The sequence below is a fragment of the Hyperoodon ampullatus genome (genome assembly GCF_949752795.1).
Source record: "Hyperoodon ampullatus genome assembly, chromosome: 6".
NCBI classification, from domain to species: Eukaryota; Metazoa; Chordata; class Mammalia; order Artiodactyla; family Ziphiidae; genus Hyperoodon; species Hyperoodon ampullatus.
Window position 1 is genome coordinate 37,423,718 of NC_136919.1, and position 14,145 is coordinate 37,437,862.

At 48.8% G+C, this 14,145-nt stretch overlaps 1 protein-coding gene across 1 annotated transcript in view; it reads left to right on the forward strand.

Moving 5' to 3' along the window:
• Window positions 1–2,817: 2,817 nt before the first annotated feature.
• The window catches only part of SNX30 (sorting nexin family member 30), a gene marked incomplete at its 5' end in the record, with an annotated part of 102,729 nt that continues 91,401 nt past the window's right edge, over window positions 2,818–14,145 (forward strand). Inside the window, one exon of the mRNA XM_079706031.1 lies at window positions 2,818–2,973. Within this exon, the coding sequence (XP_079562157.1) occupies window positions 2,818–2,973 (156 nt within the window). The remainder of the gene's footprint in view (window positions 2,974–14,145) is intronic.

Here is a 14,145-nt window from a genome sequence, read left to right on the forward strand (position 1 = left end):
ATGTAAAGCCCTGATAGACTCGCTGTGAGGCTTTGGGATTCTGGCTTGGCATACTTACTGAATTCTGGGGCCCAAGGCCCTGTCTTCTGAAAGGTTCCAGCCTAAGTGCCTAAGGTTCCTTGTGGACAGCAATGGGGGGTTGGGAGGTGGGGGAAGGGCCCATGCTGTGTTCCTGGGTTCTGGTGGCATCTCCCCGTACCCCATGCACACACATCCAGTGCGTTTTCCTCAGAGCTGAGCCCTAGAAACCCAAGCTTCCCTCCATACATTCCAATAAACACTACAACCTTTTGCTCTGATACAGAAACTTCACGTTTCCTTCTCACCACCGTGTTGCTTTGAAAACTTTTAGTAAAAGCACAGTCACATAGTCTGGGACACTTGCTCTGTTTCAGTGACAATTTCCCACCACAAGGAACACTGAAATACAACAGGAAATAGTGAATATGAATAGGCAGTCCTGGGCTAAATTTGACTGGTGGAAACTTTATCCCAAAAATGTTTTCCATAGAAATTCACTTTCTTTAGTTTTGATGACTACCCTCTGGATCGTTGTGGCCACATGCCATTGACCAACGAGGAAACTGGAAAATAAACTGTTTCATATGGCCTTTCAGGAACTCTGTTTTGTTTTTGTTTTTTAAATGGTGGGAGCATAGAAAAATGATACTCTGACCCAAAATGAGCAAATAGAGGAGTTTGGAGACAGCATGTTTATTTATGAAAACTTTATGATTATCATTTCATAAGGATAGTAGAGAAAGCATGAGAGAGAGGGAAAGGAAGGGAATTAACATTCAGGGAGCATCTATTCCATGGCAGCATTTGGCTGGGAATATTACATACCGAAGGCTGTTTCGTGCTCACAACCACCAAGTAAGGTAAATATTATTACCTGCTCTCTGTCCTTCTTTTTGGGTCAGGAAGCAGGTTCGTTTAGGTAACTTGCTCATGATCACCCACTTATAGTTAACAATCAGGAATTCAAATGTGGCTCTTTTCACTCTTCCCTGGCATCTTGAGGAGAAAGCTGTGTGGAGTCTTAATAAAATGAGATCTCAATTGTGGGAAGGTGGCCTGGCTGTTAAACAACATCATTCAATAAAAAAAATACCTATGTTATACATCTATAGAACACTCATTTCTAGTTATATTCATGCTATTTGTTTTAATCAGAAGAACAGATAATAGGGTCTGTTGTAGTTGTAAGCAGCCCTTGAATATAAAAGTATTAATTTTACTCAACTCCAAGAGGACCGGACACTGGCATTCCTGTGAGGTAGATGCAGCATTTAAAAAATTGTTCCCAGTGTCCTCTGAGTTCTATTTTCCCCAACCAGGGCAGACCCACATGGGGGAGAGAAAAGATAACTTGAGGACTGAGGCCGGATGACTTAGACCAGGGGAAATAAGGGAAGGTCTCTGAAGCTCAGTGAATCCCTGGATGATATTTTGGGTCAGCTTCAGCTCTCGGCATTCTCCTCCTGCTGAAGTATCACTTGTTTCTTTAGAAGAAAAGGGTGGTGGAGACCACAGTGAATCCCGACTTCAAGATTAGTCAGGTAAAACTGGACGAACCTAAAGAGTTTGGGAATAGATCGGGAAAGTGTGCTCCCTTACAGCGGGCCTCCTCCCCATTACTCTTCTAGTATCAACTTGTTCTTACATGGGCTGATGGCCTCTACTGACTTGGCCCTGAGCACAGAAGCTGTGAAGCCAGGTAAGGTGGAAAAAAGAGGTGAACTTCCACCGTCAAATAGCCAAGTAACGCCTTGACTATCTCCATTCTGCTAGCAAATAAAGCTCAGAATCCAGCCCAGCCAAAGACCTGGAAAGGAAGCACAGAAGCATGAAAAAAAAAAACGGGAACCTCACGATTCTTTCAAACGGCAGTTTGGTCGAGGTGTGAGTTAAAGAGTCTTAGATCATGTGTAGCATTCCCTCTTTATTTACTGATGCTCACTCTTCTGAGGTTTAACCTTACATAAACCCGGTGAACTGCAGAAGCAAGATGGCATGGGATCTCAGCGGGCATTTGAAGAAACTCCACACTGCGTCTTTGAATTTCCTTCTAGGTTCCCCGCGTGATGTCTCTATCTCCTGGGAGCCTCATAACCTTTTACGTCATTCTTATAAAATGTGTCATAATTCCTCCTATCCTGGGTTATTTCAGAGGCCAGAAGATCCCGACTCACGTGCGTGTCCTAAAGCCCCCAGCCCCAAGCGTGGCTGCCCCTGGGCGCAGCAGTAAACGCGGGTGGGATGGAACAGGATCCTCCAACATCTTTTTCCACCTCTGATTTCCATTAAACATTAGCTCCGGGGTCTGCGCGCACCCCCCCCAACGGGCCAGGAGGCGAGCTTAGACTCTCGGTGGGTAGCGGCGGAGGGCCCAGGGCGCACTTCCTGCGGGACGGCGGGAGAGGGCGGAGCTGCCCGCCTCGCCCTCCCCCTCCCCCGCTCTCCCCGCCCCCTCCCCCTCCTTGGGCTGCCGGGGGCCGCGGGGGCGGGGCGGCGAACGGGCTGGGCGGCGTGGCGGGGCGGGCTGGGCTCCCTGGCTAAGGTGCGAGCGTGTCCGCCACGGGCTCCGGCGCGGAGCGGAGTGGAGCGGAGCGGAGCAGTCCGGCCCAGCCCGGCGCAGCGCGGCGCGGGCAGACGCGAGCCGGCGGGTGGCGGTGGCGGTGGCTCCCAGCCCGGCTGGTGCTGGGCCTCCAACCGAGCCGCGGCCGAGCGGGGCCTCGGCCCGGGCTCTGGGGAAGCCCGCGGCGGCGGGCTGCAGGAGGAAGCGGCGGCGGCGCGTCCCGAGCCGTGCGCGCCATGTCGGCCGGGCCCCCCAAGGCCCTGCCGTCCACTGGGCCCCACTCCCTGCGCGACATGCCGCACCCGCTGGCCGGCTCCAGCAGCGAGGAGGCCGTGGGCGGCGACAGCACGCCCAGCCCGGACCTGCTGACGGCCCGCAGCTTCGGCGACAAGGTGGGTGCGCGGGGCTGGGGACTGGGAGGCTCGTTTCGCTCCCGAGCGGGATGAGGGATCTGGAGCCCCGCTGGGCACCGGGCCGCGCCCACCCTGGCGCCCCTTTCCAGGGGACAGGCGTGCCCTCGCCCCAGAGCCTTGGGAAAAAGCGTCTCCTCCCTGCCGCCCCCGCGGGGTCCCAGCCTCTGGCGGAGCGGCCAGAGGGGACGGGCTTGCCCGACTGTGACTGGTCGCGAGGCCAGTGACAGCTGGTGGGGAGGGGTCCCGCCTGCCCGTTGTGGCTGGAGGCGTGCGTGCAGTGCTCAGAGCCTGTGTTCTGGGATGGGGTCCCGGTTCCTCCAGATGCATCTCTGAAGGCTGAGCTGCCGAGTCACTTGTAGCTCCTCTAGTTTGCTGCGACTGCAAAGAAGCAAGAGTTAATGGTTTTCCGTGGTCATACTGCCAGAGGCTTCTTACCCCCGTCTGTCATGGGGGCAGTGATCTTTGTTTAGGTTTGCTTTGTGCCCTGAGGAGTCACCTGACTCCGACCCCAGCCGGCAGCGGGAGGAGAGTGGCCCTGGGGTTTTCTGTCTGGGGCTCTATTTACCTCTCACTGTCTCCCACGCTGTTTAGGTTTGGCAGAGGCTGGTTTTGTGGCTGAAGGGAAGAAAGGTCGCCCTTTGACCTTTTTTGCGTAGAGGGGGGCTCCTCATTTTCTTAGAGCAGCATATGACCCTCCTGCTGCTTTGAGAGACAGTGGGGGGTTAGGGGCGGCACCTCCCTTCCCCCCGTTGCCACTTCAGCTGTGATCAGGACTTGAGCTGTGATTGTATCAGCGCTGCTGTTGCCACTTAGTCACTAATTGCAGGAATTAGTATTTACACCTGATCACAGGTGTGGAGAACAATTCTAAGTGAATGCCTCTTAGTAAAATACTAAGTGAAGGCCTCCTTGTCCCAATACTGAATGGGATCAGGGGATCCAAATTTCTTTCCCCTTAGATGGGAGGGCATGTGGTACAGTAAAAATGAGTGTGAGTGCACTGAGCAGTCAAGTTAGCCAGGAAGTGGGACTTGATGTACCTTCCCAAGAGGGTTTTTGAAAGCAAAGAGTGGGGCAAGTTGGGTGAGGAGGCAAAGCATTAGTAGCAAGTAAACTTTAAAAAGCTAATAAAACCAATGGATTGAGCAGCTGGATGTGTGTGTGTGTGTGTGTGTGTGTGTGTGTCTTTGTAAGTATTTCTCTTTATTTTATAGAAGATTATGGACTATACGAAGGCTTGAGTCGCTTGGAAATACCTTGCCCATATTTGCCACTCAATAAGTAATTGTTGAACGAATAATTTGCTTTCTTATGTACAGAGAACTTGGTCCTATGTGCATGTAGGATAGGAATTGAGGTTAAACTTACGATTTTTTTCTCAGGTCTGTGTAGGATAGTGAATTAATTATATATGGCTGTGTAACCAATTACTGCAACATTTAGCATCTGAAAATAGTGTCTGTGGGCCAGAAGTCTGCAAGCAGCTTAAATCTGGGTGGTTCTGACTCAGGTGTTTCATGAGTTTGCATTCAAACTTTGACTAGGGCTGCAGTCACTGAAGACTGGATTGGGGGTAGGTCCTCTTCCAAGCTCACTCTCTTGGCTGTTGGCAGGCCTTAGTTCCTCTCCATAGGGCTTCTTGATGTGGCACCTGCTTTCCCCCAGAGCAAGTGATCCAAGAGATTGAGAGATCCCAAGACTCAAACCACAGTCCTGTGTAATCTGGTCTCGGAAGCGACATATCTCTGCCTTATTCTATTGGTCACACTGGCCATCACTGGTACAACCTGGGAAGAAGGTATGAATACCAGGAAGCGGGAATCATTAGGGTATCTTGGAAGCTGCCTGCTCCAGGTGGCTCTTTTAAATATCTGCTTAATGATCCATTCTTGGAGGACACCTGATGCAGAAGTGTGGGCATTTTGCTACTAAGTACTGGGAAGACAAATGCCCTGTATCCCTGAGATCTAGTTGGTGGACAGGAAGTCAAGCCTAAGTCTAATTACTTCTGGCTTCCTTTACAGGGACAGTTCCATGAGAGAGATGGTCTTGAAGGCATTATTATTAATTATTGAATATTTAATAAGTCTCCTTAGAGCTGCGAGGAGCATCAAAATGACATCACTCCCAAAGGCCTGATTTATAGTTAGCCACTTTTCCTTAGCAGTATAATTTCTTCCTCTGACTGGGAGTAACATTTTCCTTGAATCTTGGCATACACATATGTTCTCATAACTCTGGAGAAATTTCTGCAGAGAGAAGCTACCAAGCAACAGAGGTGAGTCAGGACCAGTGGAAGGAAGCCTTCCCTTTGCTCTGCTTTTTCTTGCCTAGGAAGTGCGGGGTTCACCAGAGGGGAGGTAGGAGCGTTGAGTGCTATGGTCTGTCTTTGAAAAGAAGCCTGTGTCTTCTTGCCTTTTATAATGGACCTTGGGGTTGTGATCCTGGATGCCTGATTCAGAGTCAGTTCTGGAGAATGAGGGTTTGACAGGCTGCTCATAGTGCAGGGTTATTATATTATGCAGAGGGGAATTGCTGAGGTGCCACGAACAGGAAAGCCTTTCTTCTCGGCCAGCGGACACTTCTCAGTGGCCTCTGGGGTTCTGGGAAGGAGGAAAAGACCAAATGTGATGGCCTCTTCATCCACAAAATTGAAAATCATTCAAACCATGGTGTGAAAGGAAGAATCTTTTCCATCTACCAAGGGTTGCTAGGAATTCTTTTGATGCTGGCTAAACTCCCCAGACCTTCTAGCCCTGTATCTTTCATCTCCACCTGAAATGTAAATAAACCACTTGGCCCTTTCTGTCTCTTTTACTTTCATCTGCAAACCACTTTGGGCTTGCTTCTCCCCTGACTCAACCTCTAACACCTGTGTACCTCCCAAAACTTAACACCAAGCCCTCTCAAGCCCCACCTGTGGTTAACACCTCTACCCACATCCTCAGTCTCTTCACTGAACTCTTCCACCTACTTCCAGCCCCCGTAAGTCACTGCTTCCCCTGAAGTCTTCAAAATGGAGGTGTCTTTTCCTCCTACACTCCACTTATTTCAGGTTCAGGAGATGCGGGTCAGTAGTGTCCTTTCTCTCCACTGCCTTTTTTTTGGCCGTGTTAGGTCTGTTGCTGTGCGCGGGCTTTCTCTATTTGCATTTGCGGCGAGTGGGGGCTACTCTTCGTTGTGGTGCATGTGCTTCTCATTCCGGTGGTTTCTCTTGTTGCAGAGCATGGACTCTAGGCGCACAGGCTTCAGTAGTTGTGGCACGTGGGCTCTAGAGCACAGGCTCAGTAGTTGTGGTGCATGGACTTAGTTGCTCTGCGGCATGTGGGATCTTCCCGGACCAGGGCTCGAACCCGTGTCCCCTGAATTGGCAGGCGGATTCTGAACCACTGCACCACCAGGGAAGTCCTCTCCACTGCCTTTTAACAATCAAGTACTGCCCCTTTGATGCTCATGTCATTGTATTTGCTCACTCAGCAAATATTTGAGGGCGTCCTACGAGCCAGGCACTGTTTTAGGAACTCAAATCCACCAGTTGAAAACCCCTGCCCTCATTGGGTATAATTTAGTGAGTACGTACTATTTTATGTAATAAATGCTGTGAAAGGAAGAAAAAGTTGGGGGTGGGGAGGGAGTGTTCAGGATCACTGGCTGAAGGGAGGCGGCTTCAGTTAGACCCTACTGAGAACTTGAGATTTGAGCAAAGACTTGATGGAGGTGAGGCAGTTGGTGAGTGGATGTCTGGAGGAGTGTCCTGGTGGAAGAAATGGCCAAAGCAGAGGCCTGGCAGCTCCTGCCCGCTGTGATGGGGACTACCCTAGAAGCCAGTGTGGTTGGAGCAGAGTGAGCAATGGGGAGTCCTTGGCCAGGGGCAGGGAGGAAGGGGGCCAGATGGTCTAGGGCCCAGTAGGCCACTCTGGGAACTTTGGCCTTGACTTTGAGTGCCATTGCAGGGACTTGAGCAGAAGGAGGGTGTGATTTGATTTATGTGTTGAAAGGATCACACAGGCTGTTGAATTGAGAATCCTTTATTTGACTATTCCACTGAATTAGGTTTCTTTTCCGTCAAAAGGACATAAACCAAATACAACCTGGCTGAAGAAAAGAAAAAAATCTATTGGCTCATGTTGAAAAGCCCCAGGTATTTTGGTTTCCGGAATGGCTGGAACTAGGTGTTCAAATGATGTCGGGAGGCTGTCACTTGTCATCTCTTGGCTCTGCTTTCTCCTTTCTGTGTTAGCTCTGTTCTCAAGCTGGTGAAGGGATATAGCTTTGCAACTCCAGCAGAAAGAGAATACCTCTTTCTTGATAATTCCAGCAAAAGCTCTGGCCTAGTGTCTCCTGGGCCTAAATTGGGTCAGGTGCTGAAGCCAGTCTTTGTAACTCTGACTGCCCAAGGCCTGGACCAGGTCCTTATCTTTGGAGGGTGGAGAAGGGAAGTTTTTGTGTGTATGTTTTAACTGTGAAATATAAATATGTGAAGTACAGAAATGCATCTGTATTAATAAAATGTATCTATACAGTTTAAAGAATAATAAAATGAACACAGATGTAAAGCTAAGGCATAGACTCTTACCAGTACTTTGGAAGCCCTCTCTGTGCCTGGGGAGGAAGGAGGTGGTTTCCAAAGCAAAGTCAGGCTGCTCCTCCTAGAAGGAGGAGGAACGAATGAATGTTGGACCAGCGTCTGTTGTTTCACAGATGTCCACTACAGACCTTCCACTGCCTTCTTTGCTGTCACTTTGTAACTTCCCTGTTTCTCTTGTTCATTAAAATCTTGAAACCCCCCAACTAACTGTCTTCTCAAATCATGCCTTTACTTCAGGGGGCTCTGTCCAGATCTCTAAAACTATCAGTTTCTTGACCTTTTATCTAGTCACCTTCCCCTTTTTTCCAGTTCATTTGTCCTCTCCCCCGGCCACATCCCTGCATTATAATACCTACAACTGTTCCTGCCCTGAAATAATGCCATTACAAAGCTCTTATCTTGCCGTGCCCTCCTCCCAGTCAGTGAGAACTGCCTACACCTGTTCCCTGACCCCTTGATTTCACCTGCCTCCTTTAGATTCCACGGCTTAACTTGTCAGTTGCTCCTGCCACTGTCCTTAATGCAGTTCCTTTGCTCTCCTTTTACATCCAACTTGGGTCATTCCATTTGTTCCTGTCTTTTGCCTGCACCTCAGGTGCGGAGGTACCTTGAGAGTTGCTGCCAGTGTAACCTCACAGCTTCCAAGCACAGTTGGGGCCTCGGTGGTGCTGAGCCATCCTTTCTTTCTTTCTTTTCTTTTTTTTTTTTTTAATGTGGGATTCTAGTTCCCCGACCAGTTGCCCGCGCCCCCTGCATTGGAAGTGCAGAGTCTTAACCACTGGACTGCCAGGGAGGTCCCATGGGCCATCCTTCCTTTCCACAGAGGCTCCCACTCTGTACTGTGGCTGATCTGAAGCTTTTCTCTGCTCCTCACACCTTCCACGTCCCTACCCCACCCTCCTGTTCTGCTGATAGCCTCACTTTCTACCTTAGAGAAGACAGAAGCCACTGTAAAAGAACTTCCTTTCACCAAACTCAAAATGATCAGAATCTGTGGCCGCCCTTTCTTTGCCCCCAGTTGCTAAGGCTGATCCTGGAGTGTATGGCCCGCCGCCTCTGGCCTCTTAGAGACCCTGCTGTCACTCCTGTGTCTTCAGACTATCAACTGGCTCATTCCCATCAAAAAAATTTTTTTTAATTTTTAAATTGAAGTATAGTTGATTAACAATGTGTTAGTTTCAGGTGTACAGCAAAGTGATTCAGTTATATATATATATATCAGTATAAAACTGAATCACTGCTGTACACCTGATATATATATATGATATATATAAATATTTCAGATTCTTTCCCCTTGTAAGTTATTACAAAATACTCAGTATAGTCACCTGTGCTATACAGTAGGTCCTTGTTGGTTATCTACTTTATATATATACTAGTGTGTATTTCGATCCCAACCTCATTTATCCCTCCCCCTTCCCCTTTCCCCTTTGGTGACCATAAGTTTGTTTTCTATGTCTGTGGGTCTGTTTCTGCGTTCCCATTAATGTTTCAACATGCTCAAGTTGCTCTCATTTCTAAAACAAACCAAGTAAAGAAAACTGTTGTGATGCTTCCTTCTCCTCCATCTCATGTCCTAGAGATTTGCTCCTCTTGTCTCTAGGTTTGCTCCTCTTGTCTCTACTTCCTAACCTCTGGCTTACTTCTCAGCCGACTGCTGTCTGGTTTCTGGCTTTACTACTCAAGGTGCCTCGTGACTTCCTTATTGCTAAATCCAGTAGACGCTTCACATCCTTATCTTCCCTGACCTCTTGGTAGGTAGCACTTGATCCTGTTGAGTAACCCGCTGCTTGAAACTCTCCTCACTGGGATTTGTGTTTTAGAGCGTGTGCACTCTGGAGCCAGGTTGTCTGGATTTTAATCCCAGCTCCACTACTTACAGTCTTTGTGACAGTAAATTATTTAACCTCTCTGAGCCTCAGTTTCCTCCTCTGTGAAAGGGGATAACAAGTACCTGCATCACAGGGTTGATATGAAGATCCATTGCGTTCATATTTAGAGGAGTGCCTGATGCATAGTGAGCCTTTAGTAACTGTGAGACGGTGGTGGTGGTGGTGATTCCCCGATACTGACCTCTCCACATTTTCTTTGTACATTTTTGCCTATTCTTTGTCAGTTTCAGTATCGGTTGTGGTCTGGTCAGGAAATAAAAACCACTGTAGGTTTTTCAAACTGAGAGACTTAATACAGGGAATTAGCTACATAGGTGCTGGGAAACATGTGAAGTCAAGCAGAGGACAGGGAGGTAACCCAGAGAGTAGCGATAGCAGGAAACTGCAGTCACCCTCAGGGCTGGGGGGGGAGTCAATGGGAGGAGGTGACATTAGAAGAATCCTGGAGCTTCTGTGGGAACTAGACCATGGCAGGGCTGCTCAACAAGAGCAGGGACCGCAGGCGGAGGGAGCCCTGGAGAGGAAGCAGCTAAGGCCAGGGATGCTGTCTGAACCAGAGAGGAGGGGTTGGGGTAGGGGAGAAGCTCCCTGGCTTCTCTCCTCCTCCTGCTTTTGGTCTTTCACCTGTGTCATCCATGGCCCAGATAGCTTCCTTGGTGGACATGTGACCCTAGCAGAGGCAAATAGCCAAACAGAGATTTGCTCGGATGGCTGCTGGGGGAAAGAATCTCTCTTTTTGTTGGATTGTGAGCCTTTGTTTCTTGTGATGTGGAGAGTGCCTGCTTAAGAATGAAGCCAGAGAGGAATGTGGAGCTGGAGAAAAAGAGGGCGACAGGCCCTGAAGCTTCCTTGAATCCCGGATCCACCTGTGCCAGCTGTGCCTGAAGCTGGCACTGCTCCGCAGGCATCCTGGTTACAGGAGGTCATGAATGCCCTTTTGTTTATACTATTCAATTTGATTTGATTTGTCACTTGAAACTTAAAAAAAAAAAAGACCAAATACGTCGACCTTAAAATGTTAAGTGAAAATTAAGTTTTACTTTGGGATCGTTAAGAGGAGGTTGCTTAGTTCCTATTGGTCAGCCCCACTCTCAGAGTGTATTATCTGCAGATCAGCTTTGGTGGCAGAGGTGTGTTTTCACCAGGTCCTTGAAGTCTGAGGAGGCTTTTGGGTGCAGAAGGCGTCAGGGCCAGGGGAGCAGCTTGAGCAAAGCTCCTGAGATGGAAAAGACTTGTGCCTGCTGGGGTTGCACTGTGTCGGGTCATGTGTTGGGAGTGGGTTTGGAGAGTCTAGAGGTGGGGATTAGTGAGAGAGGAGGTGGGAAGACACAGCAGGAGGAGGCTGTGACTGCTCCGAATGCTCTGATGTGGAGGTTAGCTTTTATTCTTTAGGCAGGAGCCAGCCGTAGAGGGTTTTTGAGCAGGGGAATGTGTGATCAGTGCTTGGGATGGGGAGAGACTGGCAGTGAAAGAGGTAAGTTAGAAATGTGTCCGTTTGGTTTAGGTTGGAGTTGTCGCCTGGAAGAACAAAGAACAGAAAATGTAAAGATGACTAGTTACGGTACAGTGGGGATGACTGGTTGTTTTCTAGTCTAGGAGACTGGTGCCGACTGGTGCCCTCACTGAGGGGGGAACACAGATTGCGAAGCAAGTGTGAGCAAGTGTAAAAGTGACTAGAATGCAGTGTGAAGTCAGGAGCTGGGTCAGAGTTTGTCTGAACAGTGCCTTTGAAAGCCCACTCAGACTTCAAGGCTTAGCGCACATGCTGCCTCCGGGCAGCTCTTCTGTATTATATAAATGTGTAACCCCAGCAGATCCAAAGAGAGATGGGAGTGGAAGATGTAGAGGTTGAGGTCAGAATTTAAACAAAGTGAATATTAGCAATCAAATGTGAGGCGGGAGGTCGTAGCAGTTCGTAGTAAGAAGGGTGGTAGCTTGGGGAAAAAGCAGGGTTGAGGGAAGGTCTTTAGGACAGGGGAGAGTTGGGGGTTAGTGGAGGTTACGGGGAAGAAGGCAGATAAGAGTCTCTCAAAATAAATACATAAATAACAGCTTGGCGAAGGTGCAGTAGTTCATGTATGAGCAATTGGGTTTGTTTACTAGATTCTAGAGGGGGTCATATGCTCTCTCCTGTTTGCCTTGCCCAGCAGAATTCCTCATTTTGGCTGCCACAGAGCAGGGATCAGGAATTATTGTCGTGTGTGAGTGTGTGTGTGTGTGTGTGTGTGTGTGTTGGGGGTAGGAGGAGACAAGGGCAAGAGGCACATGCAAAAAAGATGTTTCAGGGGTCCTGTTTGAGAAAAGGCACAGAGGCGGGAAAAGCACACGGCATGTTTGGGCAGCAGAGTGCAGGCACTTTCCAAAACTTGAATCTCTTGAGTGTCTGCTGCATGCCTGGCTCTGTGCTGGATGTTGGGGACGTTGAGAAAGATAAAAAAAAGTACTCTCTCTTGAGCGGGTCATCGTCCAGTGCAGAAGAGAGACATATATCCAGATGGTTGCAATAGAATATGAAAAATGCTAGATATATTTACTAGTTCTGAGGCCTTGGGCAAGTTTCTTGACCTGGTAACGCCTCAGCGTCTCCCTAGTTAAATTTTGGATTATTTTGCGGTGGTGTTCTGAAGATTAAATGAGTGGGGGTTTTTTGTGGGTTTTTTTTAATGTTTATTTATTTGGCTGCGCCAGATCTTAGTTGTGGCACATGGGATCTTCATTGCCATGTGTGGGATCTTTCAGTTGTGGCATGCGGGATCTAGTTCCTTGACCAGGGATTGAACCTGGGCCCCCTGCATTGGGAGCACGGAGTCTTAGCCCCTGGACCACCAGGGAAGTCCCTTAAATGAGTGTTTAGAATAGTGTCTGGCACACAGTAAGTACTATGAAAACGCTAGGTGTTGTTATTGCCTTAGAAGCAATAACTGGGACCTCTGGGAGCCTGTACAGAACACGTACCTCGGTCATCCCCACCCCAGTGAGGGACCTGGGGTCTTCAAACAGCAGCCCTTGTCAGTCATTGGTTGAGCGCCCCATGGATGGGGTGTTTGGGCATTAATGCCCAAGCACTTTCCAGCCTGCCCCATGGGTGGGCGAAGCAGGTTGAGCAGCCGGGGGAGCAGTCGGGCCAAGAAGTGCGGGCGCTGGCGTGGAAGTCAGGCCAGTGGGCACTGAACTGGCCAGTGAGAGGGGATAGGTGGACACCCATGACATGTGCACGGTTATTATGGAAATAACATGTAGGGAGTGGGGCAAGGAGTGACTGTGCTCAGGAGGGTGGTGGCTTTTCCAAAGGAGATGGTATTTGAGCCGGAGAGTGAAGAAGTAGATATTTCCCAAATGGACAGAGGCAGGAGGAGTAGCTGGAGCAGAAGACCCAGCCTGTGCCAGAGCTTGGCAGTGTCAGTCTGCAGGTGTGGAGGGTGAGGGAGGCAGTTTCACAGGGGCTGTGACCTCCTGGATTCAGGGGTGTACTGGTCAGGAGTCTTGTTTGCAAACAATAGGAATCTTACTCACACTACTTTAAGCAATACCATACGCACATACCATAAAATCCACCTTTTAAAAATATACAATGTAGTGATTTTTAGTATATTCACAAGATTTTACAACTGCCACCATTATCTAATTCCAGAGGGTTTTTGTCAGCCCAAAAAGACACTTCATACTCAGTAGCAGACGCTCCATTTTCCCCACTCTCAACCCCTGGCAGTCACTAATCTGCTTTTGCTCTCTATGAATTTGCCTATTCTGGATATTTCATAAAAATGGGATCATAGAATATGTGGCCTTTTGTGTCTGGCTCCTTGCACTTAGCCTAATTTTTTTTATTAATTTATTTATTTTTGGCTGTGTTGGGTTTTCGTTGCTGCGCGTGGGCTTTCTCTAGTTGTGGCGAGCGGGGGCTACTCTTCATTGTGGTGCTCTGGCTTCTCATTGCGGTGGCTTCTCTTGTTGCAGAGTACAGGCTCTAGGCATGCAGGTTTCAATAGTTGTGGCTCATGGGCTCTCAAGTGCAGGCTCAGTAGTTGCGGCGCACGGGCTTAGTTGCTCTGCAGCACGTGGGATCTTCCTGGACCTGGGGCTGAACCCGTGTCCCCTGCATTGCCAGGTGGATTCTTAACCACTGTGCCACCAGGGAAGTCCCAGGATATTATTATTTATTTATTTATTTATTTATTTATTTATTTATTTATGGCTGTGTTGGGTCTTCGTTTCTGTGCGAGGGCTTTCTCTAGTTGCGGCGAGCGGGGGCCACTCTTCATCGTGGTGTGCGGGCCTCTCACTATCGCAGCCTCTCTTGTTGCAGAGCACAGGCTCCAGACGTGCAGGCTCAGTAGTTGTGGCTCACGGGCCCAATTGCTCCGCGGCATGTGGGATCTTCCCAGACCAGGGCTCGAACCTGCGTCCCCTGCATTGGCAGGCAGATTCTCAACCACTGCGCCACCAGGGAAGCCCCCCAGGATATTCTTTTTTAAAACTGAAAAATATTCCGTTTTATGTATATACCATTTTTTTAAATCAGTTATCTATTGATGGACATTTAGGTTGCTTCTACCTCTTGGCTCTTGTGACTAATGTTGCAGTGGACATGGATGTGCAAATATCTCTCCGAGATCCTGTTTTCAATTCTTTTGGACATATAAACTCAAATGTTTATATATAAAAACTGGA